Consider the following 16,493-nt stretch of genomic DNA (forward strand, 5'->3'; position numbering starts at 1 on the left):
GAGCGTGATGAAAACACATGCTTCTTAGACCAAGTACTCACTCTTCAACCCAATCAGAATAACATAAATAAAAAGGGGAACTCAGGTAAACTAAGTTGTTACACTTTTTGTGATATTAATTTTCTTACTGTTTCAGAATGTTTTGCATTTTTACCTTTTTTGGCTTTAGGATTTAACGTGTTGACTGAGGATGAGGAGATGCATTCAGAAGGAGCCATGCCACTCACTGCTCCTGTTCATGCACTTCATTCCTCTTCAACAGACATAAACATTATCACTGAACTTCCAGATACCAGCAATGATCAGCAAGTTCATCTGAAAAATTCGGAGGAAAATGTGAAAACAGATGACTTCCTGAGTGGAGCGACACTCAGTGATTGGGGAGGAATTAGAAGACGAAGCAACAGTTGGCCAGGAACCATTTCTACATATGACAGAACTGTACAACTCCCGTTGCCTCAACAGTGTCACGAATGCGCCCTCATCTGTGCGTCCCGACGAGCGCACCGCGGGCCACGCCCACATGCGGTCTCTCTCCGCTGACAGAGCGCTCGGACACGCCCCTGCTCGCGCTGAGAGCAGCACGCCCATGCAGCTACAAGCCTGCAGACGATTTGCAATCTACACACCTGGAATTGATGAGGGCGAGCTGCATAAGGACCAGTGGACCCAAGGTTCCTCGCGGGAACTTAGTTCTCATATGGTGAACCTGTTTTCCTTCCGTTGCCCTGGATCTCGACTGCCTCCCTCGTTTCTCGACTCCTCGCTCGCCCCTGGACTCTGACGCCTCTCTCTCGCCGCGGATCACCTGCCTGCCCCATGGACTGCCTCGTTCGCTCTCGTCAACACTTGGTAACACACACTTCAGCTAACTATACACATAGTCTTACACCACACACTCTTGCATTTTGGTCACACACGCGAGTGTGTTCTATAGTTTTAGTAGTATTGTTTGTTATTATTATATATACATTGATTATACATATAATCAATTATTGAACAATACTGCCCTCTGGTGTCTGAGCCGTCACCTCCCCTTTAGTAAACATAACAAACAGAGCAAAAAACATTACCAGGGACAGCACACATCCTGGCTTCCACCTGTTCGACCTGCTACCATCGGGCAGGCTCTACAGGTGCATCAGAGCCAGAACAAACAGGCTCAGAGACAGCTTCTTTCCGAGAACTGTCACCATCTTGATCTCAAACTTACAATAAATTATTCACCCTATACAGTATCCTACCCTAATACCCTACTGTGCAATATTACCCTTCGAGTGCAATACGTCCGACACTGATTGTCATTAATTATTACTCCGGTACTCTTGTTTTGCGCTGTATATTTATTGTACAGTATTTTGTATATTGTTTTGTATATTGTACAGGATTGCTTATTGTTTTTATTGGATAGTAGTCTGTTCATTTCAATTCTTATTTTTTATCTTTATTACTCCTTATGTGATTTATTTTTATTCCATATTTGTTTCCACTACCACACCTTAAGTTGGAGTCCTTAATCTTGTTATATGCAAATATAATGACAATAAAGTCCATTCGATTCTATTCTATTCTAACCCCTGTGCATCAACTTACAATATTCTAACATCTCTCCCCGGAAGAATAGGCCATTTTCCACAAGGAACTTTTTCAGGAACTTTCCCACTTACCCGAGTAAACAAAGTGTAGTAAATGAATGAATGAATGATGGAGTCTCACTTCTCTGTGAAGCACTTTGAGTGTCAAGAAACACGCTACTGTGTATAAATCTAATCCATTAATAAAGCTTATTTAACTGATGTTGTATACTTTTACTATTTACATTAAATATCCACTAAATGTAATATAAATATATCATCTCAGATTATGTTTGTAATTTCAGAGCCAGGACTATTTCCTGAGCTCTGTCATATATATTTAAATTGAATGTCATTACATGTGTCATGCTGTAGATTTCCGTGTTTGTTTATTAAGTTTCTATTAGAAATATGATGTACAGTATCATCATAATCATAAACATGACACAGGGCTCAGAAAATCTGCAGAGACTCCTCCCACCCCCACCAAGGACTGTTTTCTGTCTTTCTGTTACAGAACCGCTAGGTCAGGGGTGTCCAAAGTGCGGCCCGGGGGCCATTTGCGGCCCGCAGCTAATTGTTTACCGGCCCGCCACACATTCTGGAAATACTATTGTAAAAATAAAAAAGAACATTAAAAAAATTGGAATGAGGTGAAATCTAACAAGAAAAAGTTGCAATGTTGACACAAAAGCTGCCATGCAGGCTGCTTTTTTTCTTTTGTCTTTCTTTATTTTTCTTTTTTTGCCGTTGCTCAAAAAAAAAAATGATGACAAAAAAATCCATGTTATAATGAATTATTTTCAGGGCTCCAATTACTTCAAATATTTCACTACAAAATGTTTTATGTGGTAAACATTGCATATATTGTGTAGTAGCAATATAAAAACATCAAAGTTTTCTTTGACAAAAGCGCATAAAACAAACAAAATAATAGTTCCAGCATAAAATCGACAGATATATCTGAAGTTGATCTCGTAACTTAAGTGTTGAAAGTAAAAGAAAAACCTAATAAAAATGTATCACTTTATGAGTGGGGCACCTTTTGGATCCCAAATATATTTAGTGATTTTTGATTTATCTTTTCACTGTGATTACTCAAAAATATGAAATAATTAAAATCAATGGTGTCCTGCAATATTGATCTTTTAGGGCTCTAATGACTAAATACTGCATATTTCAGTTTTACTATTAAAAAAAACTAAGTTGTTTTTGACAGAAAAGCCCATAAAACATTTATTTTTATTTTTATTACTTTATATCAACTTGAAGTTGATGAGATTTACTGTAAGCGTTAAATAATTTAAAAAAAATATTATTTTATAGAAATGTCATGTTACATGTTTAATATTCTTAGAAGAATGTCATTTTCACATTTTTAGTAGAGATTGTAGTTGCCAACCTGATGAAAAATAAATAAAAGACATCTTGTAGATGTCTATTATTGAATTATAAATATATAATTATAAAGTTATAAATATATATTTCCAGTTAACTTTAATCTTGACGTGCACCATCCCACCATGCATATAAAAAAGGGTTTTCAGTTGAGTTATAAAGATATATTGCCAGTGAACTTTAATCTTGACTTGCACCATCACACCATGCATATAAAAAAGCAATCATGCAGATTTTCAGATTTCAGATTAATACATCCAGGTAGCAATTTACAAGTGTTAACATACCGTGAATGCTCTGGCTATGCTCTTATTTTGAAAATCAAGATAAGAAACTCAGGTGTTGTAGGTTATCAGGCTTTCACTTTGACAAATCACACCCATTTGATTTGCTGTGTTCAGTGAAAAGCTATCAAAAGACATCAAACTAGTTTGGTAAAATCGGTGAAAGTGAATCGTCTATAATGGACTACCAACATGTTCTGGTCTATTTCATGTGGACTTTCACTGCAGGTAAGTTCTGATTTTGTTTTTCCTGTAATTCTTTGTAAATGTAGACTTTGTACAAGTAGAAAGAAGATCAGATGTTGTGTTGTGTTGCACCTGTTGTGTGTTTTGCTACCAAACTAAATTAAAGAGAAAAAAACTATAACATGCAAAGTCTAACTAACACTTGATGATAAAGATACAATAATGATGCTCCAGAAATGTTAACTATGATGTTATCAACAAAATAAATAATAGTAAAGTGTAAAATAAAGGTTTACATTCACTACATTGAGGTCATCAAGTTTGTGCTATTCATTATATATTCCAACCATTTTTCTATGGTGGATTATACAGTACATATTTTAAGGGAGTTTGTCCCCAACATGTCAAGGTACATTGCAAATACTGTATGTAAAACATGTTTGACCAGTTTTGGTTTTGTCCGAGTTGAGCTGAAGAAAATAGTTTTGCATCAACACACTGATTTGGGATCAGATCTGAGGATGTCGTTATGGTTTGTGAAGCCCTTTGAGACATTTTTGATTAAGGGCTGTATCTATAAACTTTGATTGATTGACTGATTGAAAACATTTGACTTTTCTTTGTAAATCTTATAACGGACTTGGAGCTTTGACTTTGACATTTCCGTTCGGCTCAGCGGCACTCCCTTTTCTGTGCCCAGACCAAGTCTTCATTTCTCTGTGGTGCCTTTTGCCTACTTTTAACCATTCTAACCAAAACATTTACAACACTTGATGTATAAAAGTTCAAGAGATCATCAACATTAAAATACGGCGTGTTTTCAAACCTAATCATTTCCACAAACTGTGTCTGTATGCTTTCATTTTTAAGTCTTCCCCGAACAACCACAGACCTATCTGCTGGTTTGGGTCCACCGACAAGTCAAAGAAAACACAAAAACTATCCAATAAAGCAGCAACGACAAAACATTCCGAAGACTCTTGGCAATGATCAAATCAAGAGTGTGCACACTGCTGTGGGTGAGCTCGTTTACATGCAAGTTAGACCAAACATTTCAAGGACAACACTGAGTTATTTAGAATGCCTGTCATTGGCTACATCCACTTGCACATTTAAGTCCCCTGTAATGACCAAACCGTCAAAAACAGTGCACACAACTGAAAGTAAATCCGTAAAATAATCAATAAACACATTTTACTTTTTTATGTACTTTGTAAATAGTAATATAAGGTATGGATGATTATTTTCTCTCCATTTTGAATGATACATATTTAAATGATGGCAGAAGGCAGCCCAGAGAGCCAATCAACGAGCATGTGGGGGCACCTAAAGAACCGAGTTTCAGCCTGAGGGGCTTTTTTCCGCCTGGCATAAGTGTTTGACTTGTCTCCACTTAATAACGTTATATTATTTTTGGACGGGTAAAAAGTGCAGGTGACAAAAACTGCTTTTTGAAAAAGTGCAGGTAACATGTTATTTGTTGGTATGGTAAGTACTCTCATTACAATCGTGCAAAGTAGATAATGCTGTGTTTATACACATTAAAGTCTGTTGTGTGGTTTTGTTTGTAAAACGGGTCTTAATGGTGCACCACTACAGCTGTAGACTTTCTGTGTATGTCCCTTTCACAGTTTCCGCACAGGATGTGAAATATTTCCTGAAGGGTCACGACATACACTTGATGCCATCCATCTCTGAACGACCTATTGAATCTATCTGGCTACATAATGAAAATGATGTGGTATTTTTTACTGGCACGGAGGACTTTGTGAATTCTTCTTACAAGAACAGAATCACTCTGGACCGGGTCTCTGCAGAACTCACCATCAAAAACGCCACATATGAAGACAGTGGAGTCTATCACCTTGGAATGGACATAAACAACGAGCTGCATACTTTCCAGTGTACAATTGAAGTTATAGGTAAATTTACATTTACATTCATAAACATTTTAACACAAATATTGAGCACTATAAATATTAACTTGTCTAATGTAGGTTCATTAACAATAGTGTTGATTGAGCTCAAATGTGAACACGACTCAACACTACATGAATCTCCATCCCAAAAACAAAAAAAACATCTGACCTCATGTTGACCATCCTTCTGTTTTCTTACAGACAAAGTATCCAAACCCAACATATCCTGTGAGATGAGCGACACAAAGCAGGCGACACTTGTGTGCTCAACAGAGTCCAAACATCCTCATTTATTAAAGTTTAAGTGGAGCTCACCAGGAAAGGAGCAGACTGGACCAAATTTAAAAATAACTGTCAGGAATGAAGATGATGATCAAGTTTATCGTTGTGATGTCAGCAACCCTCTGACCAATGAAACGGCTTCATTCACCGCTAAGGACTGCTTCCTGGGTAATTATAATCAATAATGATCGCTATGAAATGGTGGTGGTACATATTTAAATTTTATTTTGGATATAAATGTACAAACCCCAAAACCAGTGAAGTTGGCACGTTGTGTAAATAGTAAATAAAAACAGAATTCAATGATTTGCAAATCCTTTTCAACTTATATTCAATTGAATAGACTGCAAAGACAAGATACTTAACATTCGAACTGGAAAACTTTGTAATTTTTTGCAAATATTAGCTCACGAGGAATTTGATGCCTGCAACATGTTTCAAAAAAGCTGGCACAAGTGGCAAAAAAGACTGAGAAAGTTGAGGAATGCTCATCAAACACTTATTTGGAACATCCCACAGGTGAACAGGCTAATTGGGAACAGGTGGGTGCCATGATTGGGTATAAAAGCAGCTTCCATAAAATGCTCAGTCATTCACAAACAAGGATGGGGCGAGGGTCACCACTTTGTGAACAAATGCGTGAGCAAATTGTCGAACAGTTTAAGAACAACATTTCTCAACCAGCTATTGCAAGGAATTCAGGGATTTCATCATCGAAGGCCTGTAATATCATCAGAAGGTTCAGAGAATTTGGAGACTGCCGGTAACATTGAATGCCCGTGACCTTGGATCCCTCAGGCGGTACTGCATCAAAAAGCGGCATCAGCGTGTAAAGGATATCCCCACATGGGCTCAGAAACACTTCAGAAAACCACTGTCAGTAACTACAGTTTGTCGCTACATCTGTAAGTGCAAGTTAAAACTCTACTATGCTAAGCAAAAGCCATTTATCAACAACACCCAGAAACGCCGCCGGTTTCGCTGGGCCCGAGCTCATCTCAGATGGACTGATGCAAAGTGGAAAAGTGTTCTGTGGACTGACGCATCCCCATTTCAAATTGTTTTCGGAAACTGTGGATGCCGTGTCCTCCGGAACAAAGAGGAAAAGAACCATCCGGATTGTTATAGGCACAAAGTTCAAAAGCCAGCATCTGTGTTGGTATGGGGGTGTATTAGTGCCCAAGGCATGGGTAACTTACACATCTGTGAAGACACCATTAATGCTGAAAGGTACATACGGGTTTTGGAGCAACATATGTTGCCATCCAAGCAACGTTATCAGGGATGCCCCTGCTTATGACGTGTCACCAGTTGAAAATGTGTGGCGCATTATGAAGCCTAAAATACCACAACGGACACCCGGGACTGTTGAACAACTTAAGCTGTACATCAAGCAAGAATGGGAAATAATTCCACCTGAAAAGCTTCAAAAATTGGTCTCCTGAGTTCCCAAACATTTACTGAGTGTTGTTAAAAGGAAAGGCCATGTAACACAGTGGTAAAAATGCCCCTGTGCCAACTTTTTTGCAATGTGTTGCTGCCATTAGACTCTAAGTTAATGATTATTTGCGAAAATAAAATAAGTTTCTCATATCTTGTTTTTGCAGTCTATTCAATTGAATATAAGTTGAAAAGTATTTGCAAATCATTGTATTCTGTTTTTATTTACCATTTACACGTGTCAACTTCACTGGTTTTGGGTTTTGTACTTTGAAAAGTTGATTTGAGTTTGACTTTTGTTTTTCTGTGCAGGTAAAAGATCAGATGGTCAACTGATTTTCATATGTATCTTCACTCTGGTCATCGTCGTGTGTTGTGTTTTATACATAACACATCAATATCTAAAAGGTACAGAAACTCAACATGACAAATGACAATCAATTAATCAAAGTTTTACTTATATAGCCCTAAATCACAAATGTCTCAGAGGGCTGCACAAGCCACGACGACATTCCCAAAAAAACTCAACCCAATGGGAACAATGCAAAACCTTGGAAAGGACCGCAGATGTGCCGGCTAGAGTATTTTGTCAAAGGCTAGAGTATACAAATGAGTTTTAAGATGGGACTTAAATGCTTCTCCTGAGGTAGCATCTCTAACTGTACGATGCACTCTTTCATCCTATGGAGAGAATTAAACTGTTGAAGATAAATTAATATCATGTATATTCAAAAACGTTTAAAACTAATACTTCTTATGTGCACAAACTGTAAACCCACATCACGCTTTATTCCTGTTTTTTTCATGTCATTATATATTCATTTATTAATTTTCTCTTTGATCTTGCAGCATGTTTTGATACATATATTATGAACAGAAGACCAAGTGCAGTAAAAGGTATGATCCTTAATTTAAAGCTACATGTAATGTTTTCATATTCACTTAATTACAATCAGCAAGTTTTCATATTAGTTATGCATTTATGGTTATTTATTTAAATGTAATTAATACCTTGTTGGGATGTTAGTTTCCTTACCTCACTAAGGTGATTGGAATGTAATTATCTTTGTGTTGTTGTTTCAGTGTCCAGAGAGCGTGATGAAAACACATGCTTCTTAGACAAAGTGTTCACTCTTCCCTTCAATCAGAATAAAATAAATAAAAAGGGGAACTCAGGTAAACTAAGTTGTTACACTTTTTGTGATATTAATGTTCTTACTGTTTCAGAATGTTTTGCATTTTTGCCTTTTTTGGTTTTAGGTTTGAACGTGTTGACTGAGGATGAGGAGATGCATTCAGAAGGAGCCATGCCACTCACTGCTCCTGTTCATGCACTTCATTCCTCTTCAACAGACATAAACACTATCACTGAACTTTCAGATACCAGCAATGATCAGCAAGTTCATCTGAGAAATTCGGAGGAAAATGTGAAAACAGATGACTTCCTGAGTGGAGCGACACTCAGTGATTGGGGAGGAATTAGAAGACGAAGCAAGAGTTGGACAGGAACCATTTCTACAAATGACAGAACTGTACATCTCAAAAAGGAGGACAATTTCAGGGAGAGAATAATGACAAGTTCTTTAAAGTAAATTCCTTTTTTCACTCCTTTTATCAAAGATTTGAAAAAAGAGTAACGGAAGCCATGTATGTTAAAAGGCCATCTTGAAACAAAAATGGAGGTCAGCAACATGACCTGTCATCAACTTCCATCCATCCATTCATTTTCTACCGCTAATCCCTTTCGGGGTGTCGGGGGGTGCTGGAGCCTATCTCAGCTACAATCAGGCGGAAGGCGGGGTACACCCTGGACAAGTCGCCACCTCATCGCAGGGCCAACACAGATAGACAACATTCACACTCACATTCACGCACTAGGGACAATTTAGTGTTGCCAATCAACCTATCCCCAGGTGCATGTCTTTGGAGGTGGGAGGAAGCCGGAGTACCCGGAGGGAACCCACACAGTCACGGGGAGAACATGCAAACTCCACGCAGAAAGATCCAGAGCCTGGGATTGAACTCGGGACCTTCGTATTGTGAGGCACATGCACTAACCCCTGTTCCACCGTGCATCAACTTACAATATTCTAACATCTCTCCTCAGAAGAATAGGCCATTTTCTACAAGGAACTTTTTCAGGAACTTTCCCACTTATCCGAGTAAATAAAGTGTAAACACGCTACTGTATATAAATCTAATCCATTAATAAAGCTTATTGGTGTTGTATACTTTTACTATTTACATTAGATATCCACTAAATGTAATATAAATATAACATCTCAGATTATATTTGTCATTTCAGAGCCAGGACTATTTCCTGAGCTCTGTCATATATATTTAAATTGAATGTCATTACATGTGTCATGCTGTAGATTTCCGTGTTTGTTTATTAAGTTTCTATTAGAAATATGATGTACAGTATCATCATAATCATAAACATGACACATCATGTACATTTGTGATGTAATCAAATAAACTGATGTCTGACACTAATAAATCCTGAAGGATATTTTTGGGAAAAAATAACTGTAAGAATAGTATGACCCATGACTGCTGCGCCAGGTCCACTACTAACCACATTGTGAAGTATGCGGACGACACCACAGTAGTGGGCCTCATCCGTGACAACAACGACATGGACTACAGGGAGGAGGTGAACCATCTGGTTGACTGGTGCAGAACCAACAACCTGGTCCTGAACGTCGACAAGACCAAGCAGATCATCGTTGACTTCAGGAGGCACCAGTCCAGCCACACTCCACTCTACATCAACGGCACAGCAGTGGAGATGGTAAGCAGCACCAAGTTCATGGGGGTGCAGATAACTGACAATATGACCTGGTCCCTACACACCGGCGCTCTTGTAAAAAGAGCTCAGCAGCGCATGCACTTTTTGCGTCGGATGAAAAGAGCACAACTCCCTCCCCCCATTCTCACCACATTCTACAGAGGCACTATAGAGAGCCTACTGACCAACTGCATCTCTGTCTGGACTGGAGCCTGCAGTGCCTCAGACTGGAAGTCTCTGCAGAGAGTGGTGAGGACAGCGGAAAAGATCATCAGGACTCCTCTTCCTCCTATCCAGGAGATCGCAAAAAGCCGCTGCCTGACCAGGGCTCAGAAAATCTGCAAAGACTCCTCCCACCCATACCAAGGACTGTTTCACTGCTGGACTCTAGAAAGAGGTTCCGCAGCCTCCGAAGCAGAACCTCCAGGTTCTGTAACAGCTTCTTCCCTCAAGCCGTAAGACTCTTGAACGCATCATAATTAAATTATCCCCTCAACTCCCCCCAAAATGGATTAACTCGCTGGAATAAAAAAGACAATATAACATACATCCCTAAAAGTGGACGCATGTGAAAAAGTGCAATATATTTATCTGTACAGTAATCTATTTACTTATATAAATTATATAAGTAAATAGATTATATTTCAGATAGATTATATATAAATATATATAAGTTATATATATTTATATATATATATATAATTATTTTATATATATATATTTATATATTATTTATATATATTTATTTATTTATATATGCACCCTATTTCTTTTTTATCCTGCACTATCATGAGCTTATGTAACGAAATTTCGTTCTTATCTGTGCTGTAAAGTTCAAATTTGAATGACAATAAAAAGGAAGTCTAAGTCTAAGTCTTGATTACTGTTTGGAAATTATTAAGAAAAATAGTTTCTATCTACATATTTTTTATACATATTTTGACATGTTCTCTTTTACGTTCTGATTGTTTGAACTGAGTGTATCGTTTCGTTGAAATAAAGTTATAGAGAAAAAAGAGCTGTGATAGTCACCTTTTTATGACATCATTTCCGGGTTCACCCAGCCCACCTTGGCGAACTCTCCTCTTACGGTATTTAAAGCAACGTATACATTACAAAAGTGACATTTGTTATAAAATAATTAGTTCCAGCCCCAACATTAAAGTGAGTGTCGCCAACAACATTATATCACACGCAGGAGAACGTGTGGGAGACAATTGCAAGTAGGTCCCGCCTGCTCGTACCGAAACAAAGATTGTGGATGACGGACAAGAGGATCACTCTGCTTATGTAATTCCACCGTTGAATAAACTTGCTGAGAGCGATGCACTGAGTGAGACCTCTTGTGGCAAGTTCGAAAGCCAGAGCCGAAAAAAGAAACACAGACGTAGCAATTTATCGACGACGGCAAAGTTATTACGTTTATTTTAATTTATCGTTCCATTCATTGACTTCTTGACTATTGGTCCCGCAGTTGTGAAACAATGTCCGGCTTCATTAAAAAAAAATGCAACTAGTTGCATAATGTGATGGTTAGCAACATAATAGACGGATTTTGATGACTTTTTTTTTATTAATAGTTTTTATTATTCATACATGAGCTTGTCACAATAGGTTTAATTAAGGTTTATAACGTTTTTGTTTCGGTTTGTTTCCTGGTATGTTAAATAATGCTGAAACTAACCACACTAAAAAAAACATTTTTAACCTTAATGGTTGCGGTTATTTTGTTCGAGAAAACCTTCAGCGTTGATGCGCATGCGTGCGCATGCTCAGGAGCGTTGGTTAGCAAATTTTAAAGGGAGCATATTTCTTCTTCTTCTTCTTCTTGTGATTTTATGGCGGTTGGCAAGCAACCTTGTGGTGAGCATTACCGCCACCTACTGTAATGGAGTGTGGATCGAGGTGGATTCCTACTCTAAATTCTTTTATTTAAGCCAGTGTTTTTAAAAAATGTGTGTATTGCTTTATAACCTGTGTGTTCTGAGTGCAATCCTAATATATCTTCCACTGCTAACCTAATATTCTCTTTCGCTAACTTATTTCCCAGTATTTCCCTTTCTCTATTATATTTTCTACAATGTATTAAAACATGTCTTACATTTTCTATCTGTTGGCAAGAATCACACAGTCCTGTAGCATGTTTCCCCATCAATTTCAATGAACTATTTAGATATGTATGTCCTAATCTCATTCTAGTAATAATGTCTTCTTCCTTCCTATTTGTATTCCTCCTCTCATTACATCTACTCTCCTCTGGACTTTGTAATACTCTCTACCTTTTGTTTCCTTATTCCAATTATCCTGCCACTTTTTATTGTGTTCTATCTTAATGATGCTCTTCACTTCTTCTTTACTGTGCTTAATCTCCATGTTTACTTCTGTTTTAGTGCTTGCTTGTTTTGCGTACTTATCAGCTAATTCGTTCCCCTCAACTCCTACATGAGCAGGAACCCAAAGAAATGTTACCACACCTCCCGCTTTATTTATTCTGTAGACTGCCTGAACTATTTCATAAACTAAATCTTGTCTTGTTTCTGATGCAATGTTTTTTATGCTAGTCAATGCACTGCTGGAGTCCGAGCACACGACTGCTTTTCTTGCTTTATTTTCTTCTATCCAATTAATTGCCACATAAATTGCTACCAATTCTCCCGTAAAAACAGATAATTTACCACTAATTATTTTATTTAATACTATTTTTCCTTGTGGAATAACAGCTGCTGCTCCTACCTTATTATTTATAGTTTTGATGCATCTGTGTACACCATGATGTTGTCTAAAAACGTTTCCTCAATCCATTGTTCTATCTGGTAACTATTCAAATTTCTATTCTTTAGTAATTGCATGTTTACCTTTGGGTTTTCATACATCCACGGTGGTATTGCGGGGATTGGTACTGTAGGGCTAACTTTAATATTATCAATTTGAACTTTATTACATCTGTCTCCTATTATCCACCCAAAACTATTCATTTTTTTCTTCTCTTTTTCTTGGCAGTTTAATAGTACTTGATGGGTTGGATGTCCTTGCTTGGACCCTTTTAAGTTTGCCCAATAAACTACTGACAGTTGATCTCTCCTCATATCTAAAGGTTTTTCATTCATCTCTACTTGTAATGCTGCAACTGGGGTTGATTTAGTAGCTCCACAACATAATCTTAAAGCCTGTGATTGGATCCTGTCTATTTTCCCAAGTAATGTTTTTGCAGCAGATTGATAAATAATGCATCCATAATCAATAACAGATCGTATTAAACTGATATATATTGCTTTCAATGTCTGCCTATCAGCCCCCCAGTCTTTACCCCTCAAAGCCCTCATTACATTTAACACCTTTTTACTTTTCTCCACTATTTTGCTGATGTGGGTTGACCAGTTAATATTTTTATCAAACCATATACCCAAATATTTAAATACTTGTACCTCTTCTATATTTTCTCCATAGAGTTTAATTTGGATCTTGTTTTGTACTTTCCTCTTTGTAAAATGTATGACTTTTGTCTTTCCAACAGAGAATCTTAAACCCCACGCCGTTCCCCATTCTTGAACTTTATTTACCGCTTTTTGAATCTTCTTTTCTATATGATTAGTATTTCTACCTCTCTTCCACATCACTCCATCGTCAGCAAACAGTGCCACATCCACTAATCCTTCCACTTCACTAAAAACTTCATTTATCATTATTGAAAATAATACTGGACTTATTATACTCCCTTGCGGGGTCCCATTTTCCACTTCATATACTCTGCTGTATTCATTCTCTATTTTTACTAATATTTTTCTACTTGTTAAGAAGTCTTTTATCCATCTATACATTTTCCCTCTAATCCCAATTATATTTAGTTTTATCAGCAACCCCTGTTTCCACAACATATCATAAGCTTTCTCTATATCAAAAAATACTGCAATTATACTTTCTTTATTTATTTGTCCCTTTCTAATTTCCTCTTCCAGCTGCACTGCTGGGTCGTTTGTGTTTCTTGCTTTGCGAAATCCACTTTGGTAGTTTTTTTATTATTTCTTTTGACTCTAAATAATACACTAGTCTTTCATTAATCATTTTTTCCATTACTTTACCCAAATTTGAGGTCAATGCTATCGGCCTATAATTACCTGCCTCTTCCGGGTCTTTCCCTGGTTTGCATATCGGAATTATTACAGCTTCTTTCCACTCTGCTGGTAATTTCCCTTCTTCGTATATCCTATTATATAATTTCAAGACCACTTCTTTGCCAATGCTGCTTAAGTTTTTGATCATCTGATAACTCACCTGGTCTTTTCCTGGTGTTGTATTTTTAACCTTTTTCAATATTCGAACCATTTAATTCAAAGAAAATTTCATATCTATAGTGTTGGTTAAACTATTATCATTGTCTTCCACCATTTCCCCAATATTTAAACTAATTGTTTCTTCTCTCTTTTGTTTTTCTACATTTCTCAAATTATCATTACTGTGCACTTTAACAAATGTCTTTGCTAAAAGTTCTGCTTTTTCTTTATTTTCTACCACACACCGTGTCCCATCTTTCATCACATGATTTTTATGTTCACTTCTGATCCCTGACATTTTCTTGATCATTCCCCACACTTGGCCTAAAGGAGTAGTTCTATTTAATGATTCACAAAACGTTCTCCAATAGTGTTTTTTTGTCTTTTTAATAACGTACCTTACTTTAGCTTGGTGCCTTTTACATTGGATCATATCTTGGAAATTATGTGTTCTTCTCAATATTCTAAATGCTCTATTCCGTTCTTTTATTGCGTCTGTGCACGCTTGTGTCCACCACGGCACAATCTTCCTTCTTTTCCCTATACTACTCCTTGGTATGCTTTTTTTGGCTGCTTCTATTATGCACTTTGTAATATCTGTATTTAGTTGTTCAATATCTTGATTTATATCCACTTCCTTTAATGTCATGTCGGTACTTTCCCTAAATTGTCCCCAATCACCGAGATTATACTTCCATCTTCCTTCTTTTTTAGTGCTTTCTGTCCTTTGGTTTATGTTTATGTGAATGAAGATTGGGTAGTGATCACTTCCTATAGTGCTGTCTTTATTTACTTCCCACTCTACCTTTCCTGCTAACCCTTGTGACACCAGTGTTAAATCTATTGCTGTTTCTTTACCCGTAACTACATCTAATCTGGTTCCCGACCCATCATTCACACACACCAGTTCTTTTTCCTCCAAAAATGCTTCCAATGTTTCCCCATTCCAGTCATCCCTTTCACCCCACATTGTGCTATGTGCATTAAAGTCACCACACCAAATGATATTGCCACTCCAGTGCTCGACTATTTTTTCTAGTTGATGAATTTGTAATTTCTTGCACGGATTATAGAAGTTTAGCACTTTGTATCTTTCTTTATTATTCCATACTTTTACCCCTACTATTTCTAGTTCTTGTTTTTCTTTTAATATTGTATAATGCATGTCTTCTTTAATAAATATGGCACATCCTCCTCCTTGCCCATCATTCCTATCTTTACGTATTGTTACATATCCTTTTATTATAAAGCTCAATTTTGGCTTCAGCCAGGTTTCTTGAATACATATTATATGTGGTTTATTTTTCATATTATTAATATATCCCTTTAGTTCCTGTCCGTTTGCTACTAAACTTCTGGCATTCCACTGAATAATCAACATGGCGTTGGATTGTGGTAACATGACTCTGTCTCGTCTACTCTCTGTAGTTCACCTTGTACCTGTTCCCAAGATAGTTCTTTTACATTTAAGAACTTTGCTGCTGCTTTGACAATTATTTTGATCTTCTCAGTTGTATTTCTTGCCTGTTCTGTACAGTTTATGACATATGCCAGGAACACAACTAGCTTGTCCATAGAAAGTCCTGTATTTGTTGCCTCTTGTTTTTTTATTACTTGAACTATTGCCACTTCTATCTCGTTCTGAACTATTCTCACTTCTATCTTGTTCTGCACTTTCTTGATTTCTTACTTTAACTGCCTCTGCGTATGTAATATTTCTTTCTACTCTGATTTGCTGTACTTCTGTTGCCTGTTTCCTAATGACACATCCCCCATACGCTGCTGTGTGATTCCTGCCACAGTTACAACATTTGACCAGGTCATTATCTCCACATTGTCCATATTCATGCTCCCCTCCACACCTTCCACATCTCAACTTAGCATGACACACACTGGCTATGTGCCCATAGCGTTGGCACTTGAAGCAGCGTACTGGGGGTGGGACGTAAGCTCTAACATAAAAGCTTAAAAACCCAATCATGATTCTCTGCGGGAGGACTTCCTCGACAAACTGTACTAATACTGATTCGCTCTCCATCTTTTCTCCATTTCTATATGCCATCATTCTTGTCAACATCTTGACAGTTCCCCCTTTTATTTGTCTTTTCAATTCTTCTAAATTTTCACCTCTTGGAATTCCTGTCACTACTCCTCTTGCCCCCTTTCGTTCTCCCACTTCGATTTTTTCCTTGATTATCTTATTGCAGTTTTTGCAACCGCATTGCTTTACTTTTTTGCTCTCCATTTTTGCATTTAATCAAAAGTCGCCCGTCCCTAAGCACCTTCGCTATCTCCACCTCTCCGATGTCCTTCTTTAACCCCTTAACCCGGGGGTCGGCAACCCGCGG

General features: G+C 37.4%; 1 protein-coding gene across 2 annotated transcripts; it reads left to right on the forward strand.

Annotated features, from left to right (window-relative positions):
• The first annotated feature begins 3,352 nt into the window (after window positions 1–3,352).
• Window positions 3,353–9,634, forward strand: LOC133662424 (CD48 antigen-like). 2 transcript variants are annotated; one of them, XM_062066410.1, is made up of 7 exons: window positions 3,353–3,484; window positions 5,074–5,364; window positions 5,563–5,811; window positions 7,396–7,491; window positions 7,933–7,980; window positions 8,167–8,259; window positions 8,344–9,634. In XM_062066410.1, the coding sequence occupies exons 1-7, from the start codon at window positions 3,436–3,438 to the stop codon at window positions 8,673–8,675; spliced, it is 1,158 nt and encodes a 385-aa protein (XP_061922394.1). In that variant the 5' UTR covers window positions 3,353–3,435; the 3' UTR covers window positions 8,676–9,634. The 2 variants fall into 2 exon arrangements, with proteins under 2 accessions (XP_061922394.1, XP_061922402.1); XM_062066418.1 differs by having other exon boundaries at window positions 8,464–9,634.
• The last annotated feature ends 6,859 nt before the right edge of the window (window positions 9,635–16,493 follow it).

This window comes from Entelurus aequoreus, linkage group LG02 (assembly GCF_033978785.1).
Source record: "Entelurus aequoreus isolate RoL-2023_Sb linkage group LG02, RoL_Eaeq_v1.1, whole genome shotgun sequence".
In the NCBI taxonomy this organism is placed as follows: Eukaryota; Metazoa; Chordata; class Actinopteri; order Syngnathiformes; family Syngnathidae; genus Entelurus; species Entelurus aequoreus.

Bases quoted from the DNA above. Each gene is read 5' to 3' on its own strand.
- LOC133662424 (XM_062066410.1), top strand. From the start codon at position 3,436: ATGGACTACCAACATGTTCTGGTCTATTTCATGTGGACTTTCACTGCA. The intron at 5,365-5,562 runs GTAAATTTACAT...GTTTTCTTACAG, and splicing joins GTGTACAATTGAAGTTATAG to ACAAAGTATCCAAACCCAAC. The intron at 7,981-8,166 runs GTATGATCCTTA...TTGTTGTTTCAG, and splicing joins AAGACCAAGTGCAGTAAAAG to TGTCCAGAGAGCGTGATGAA.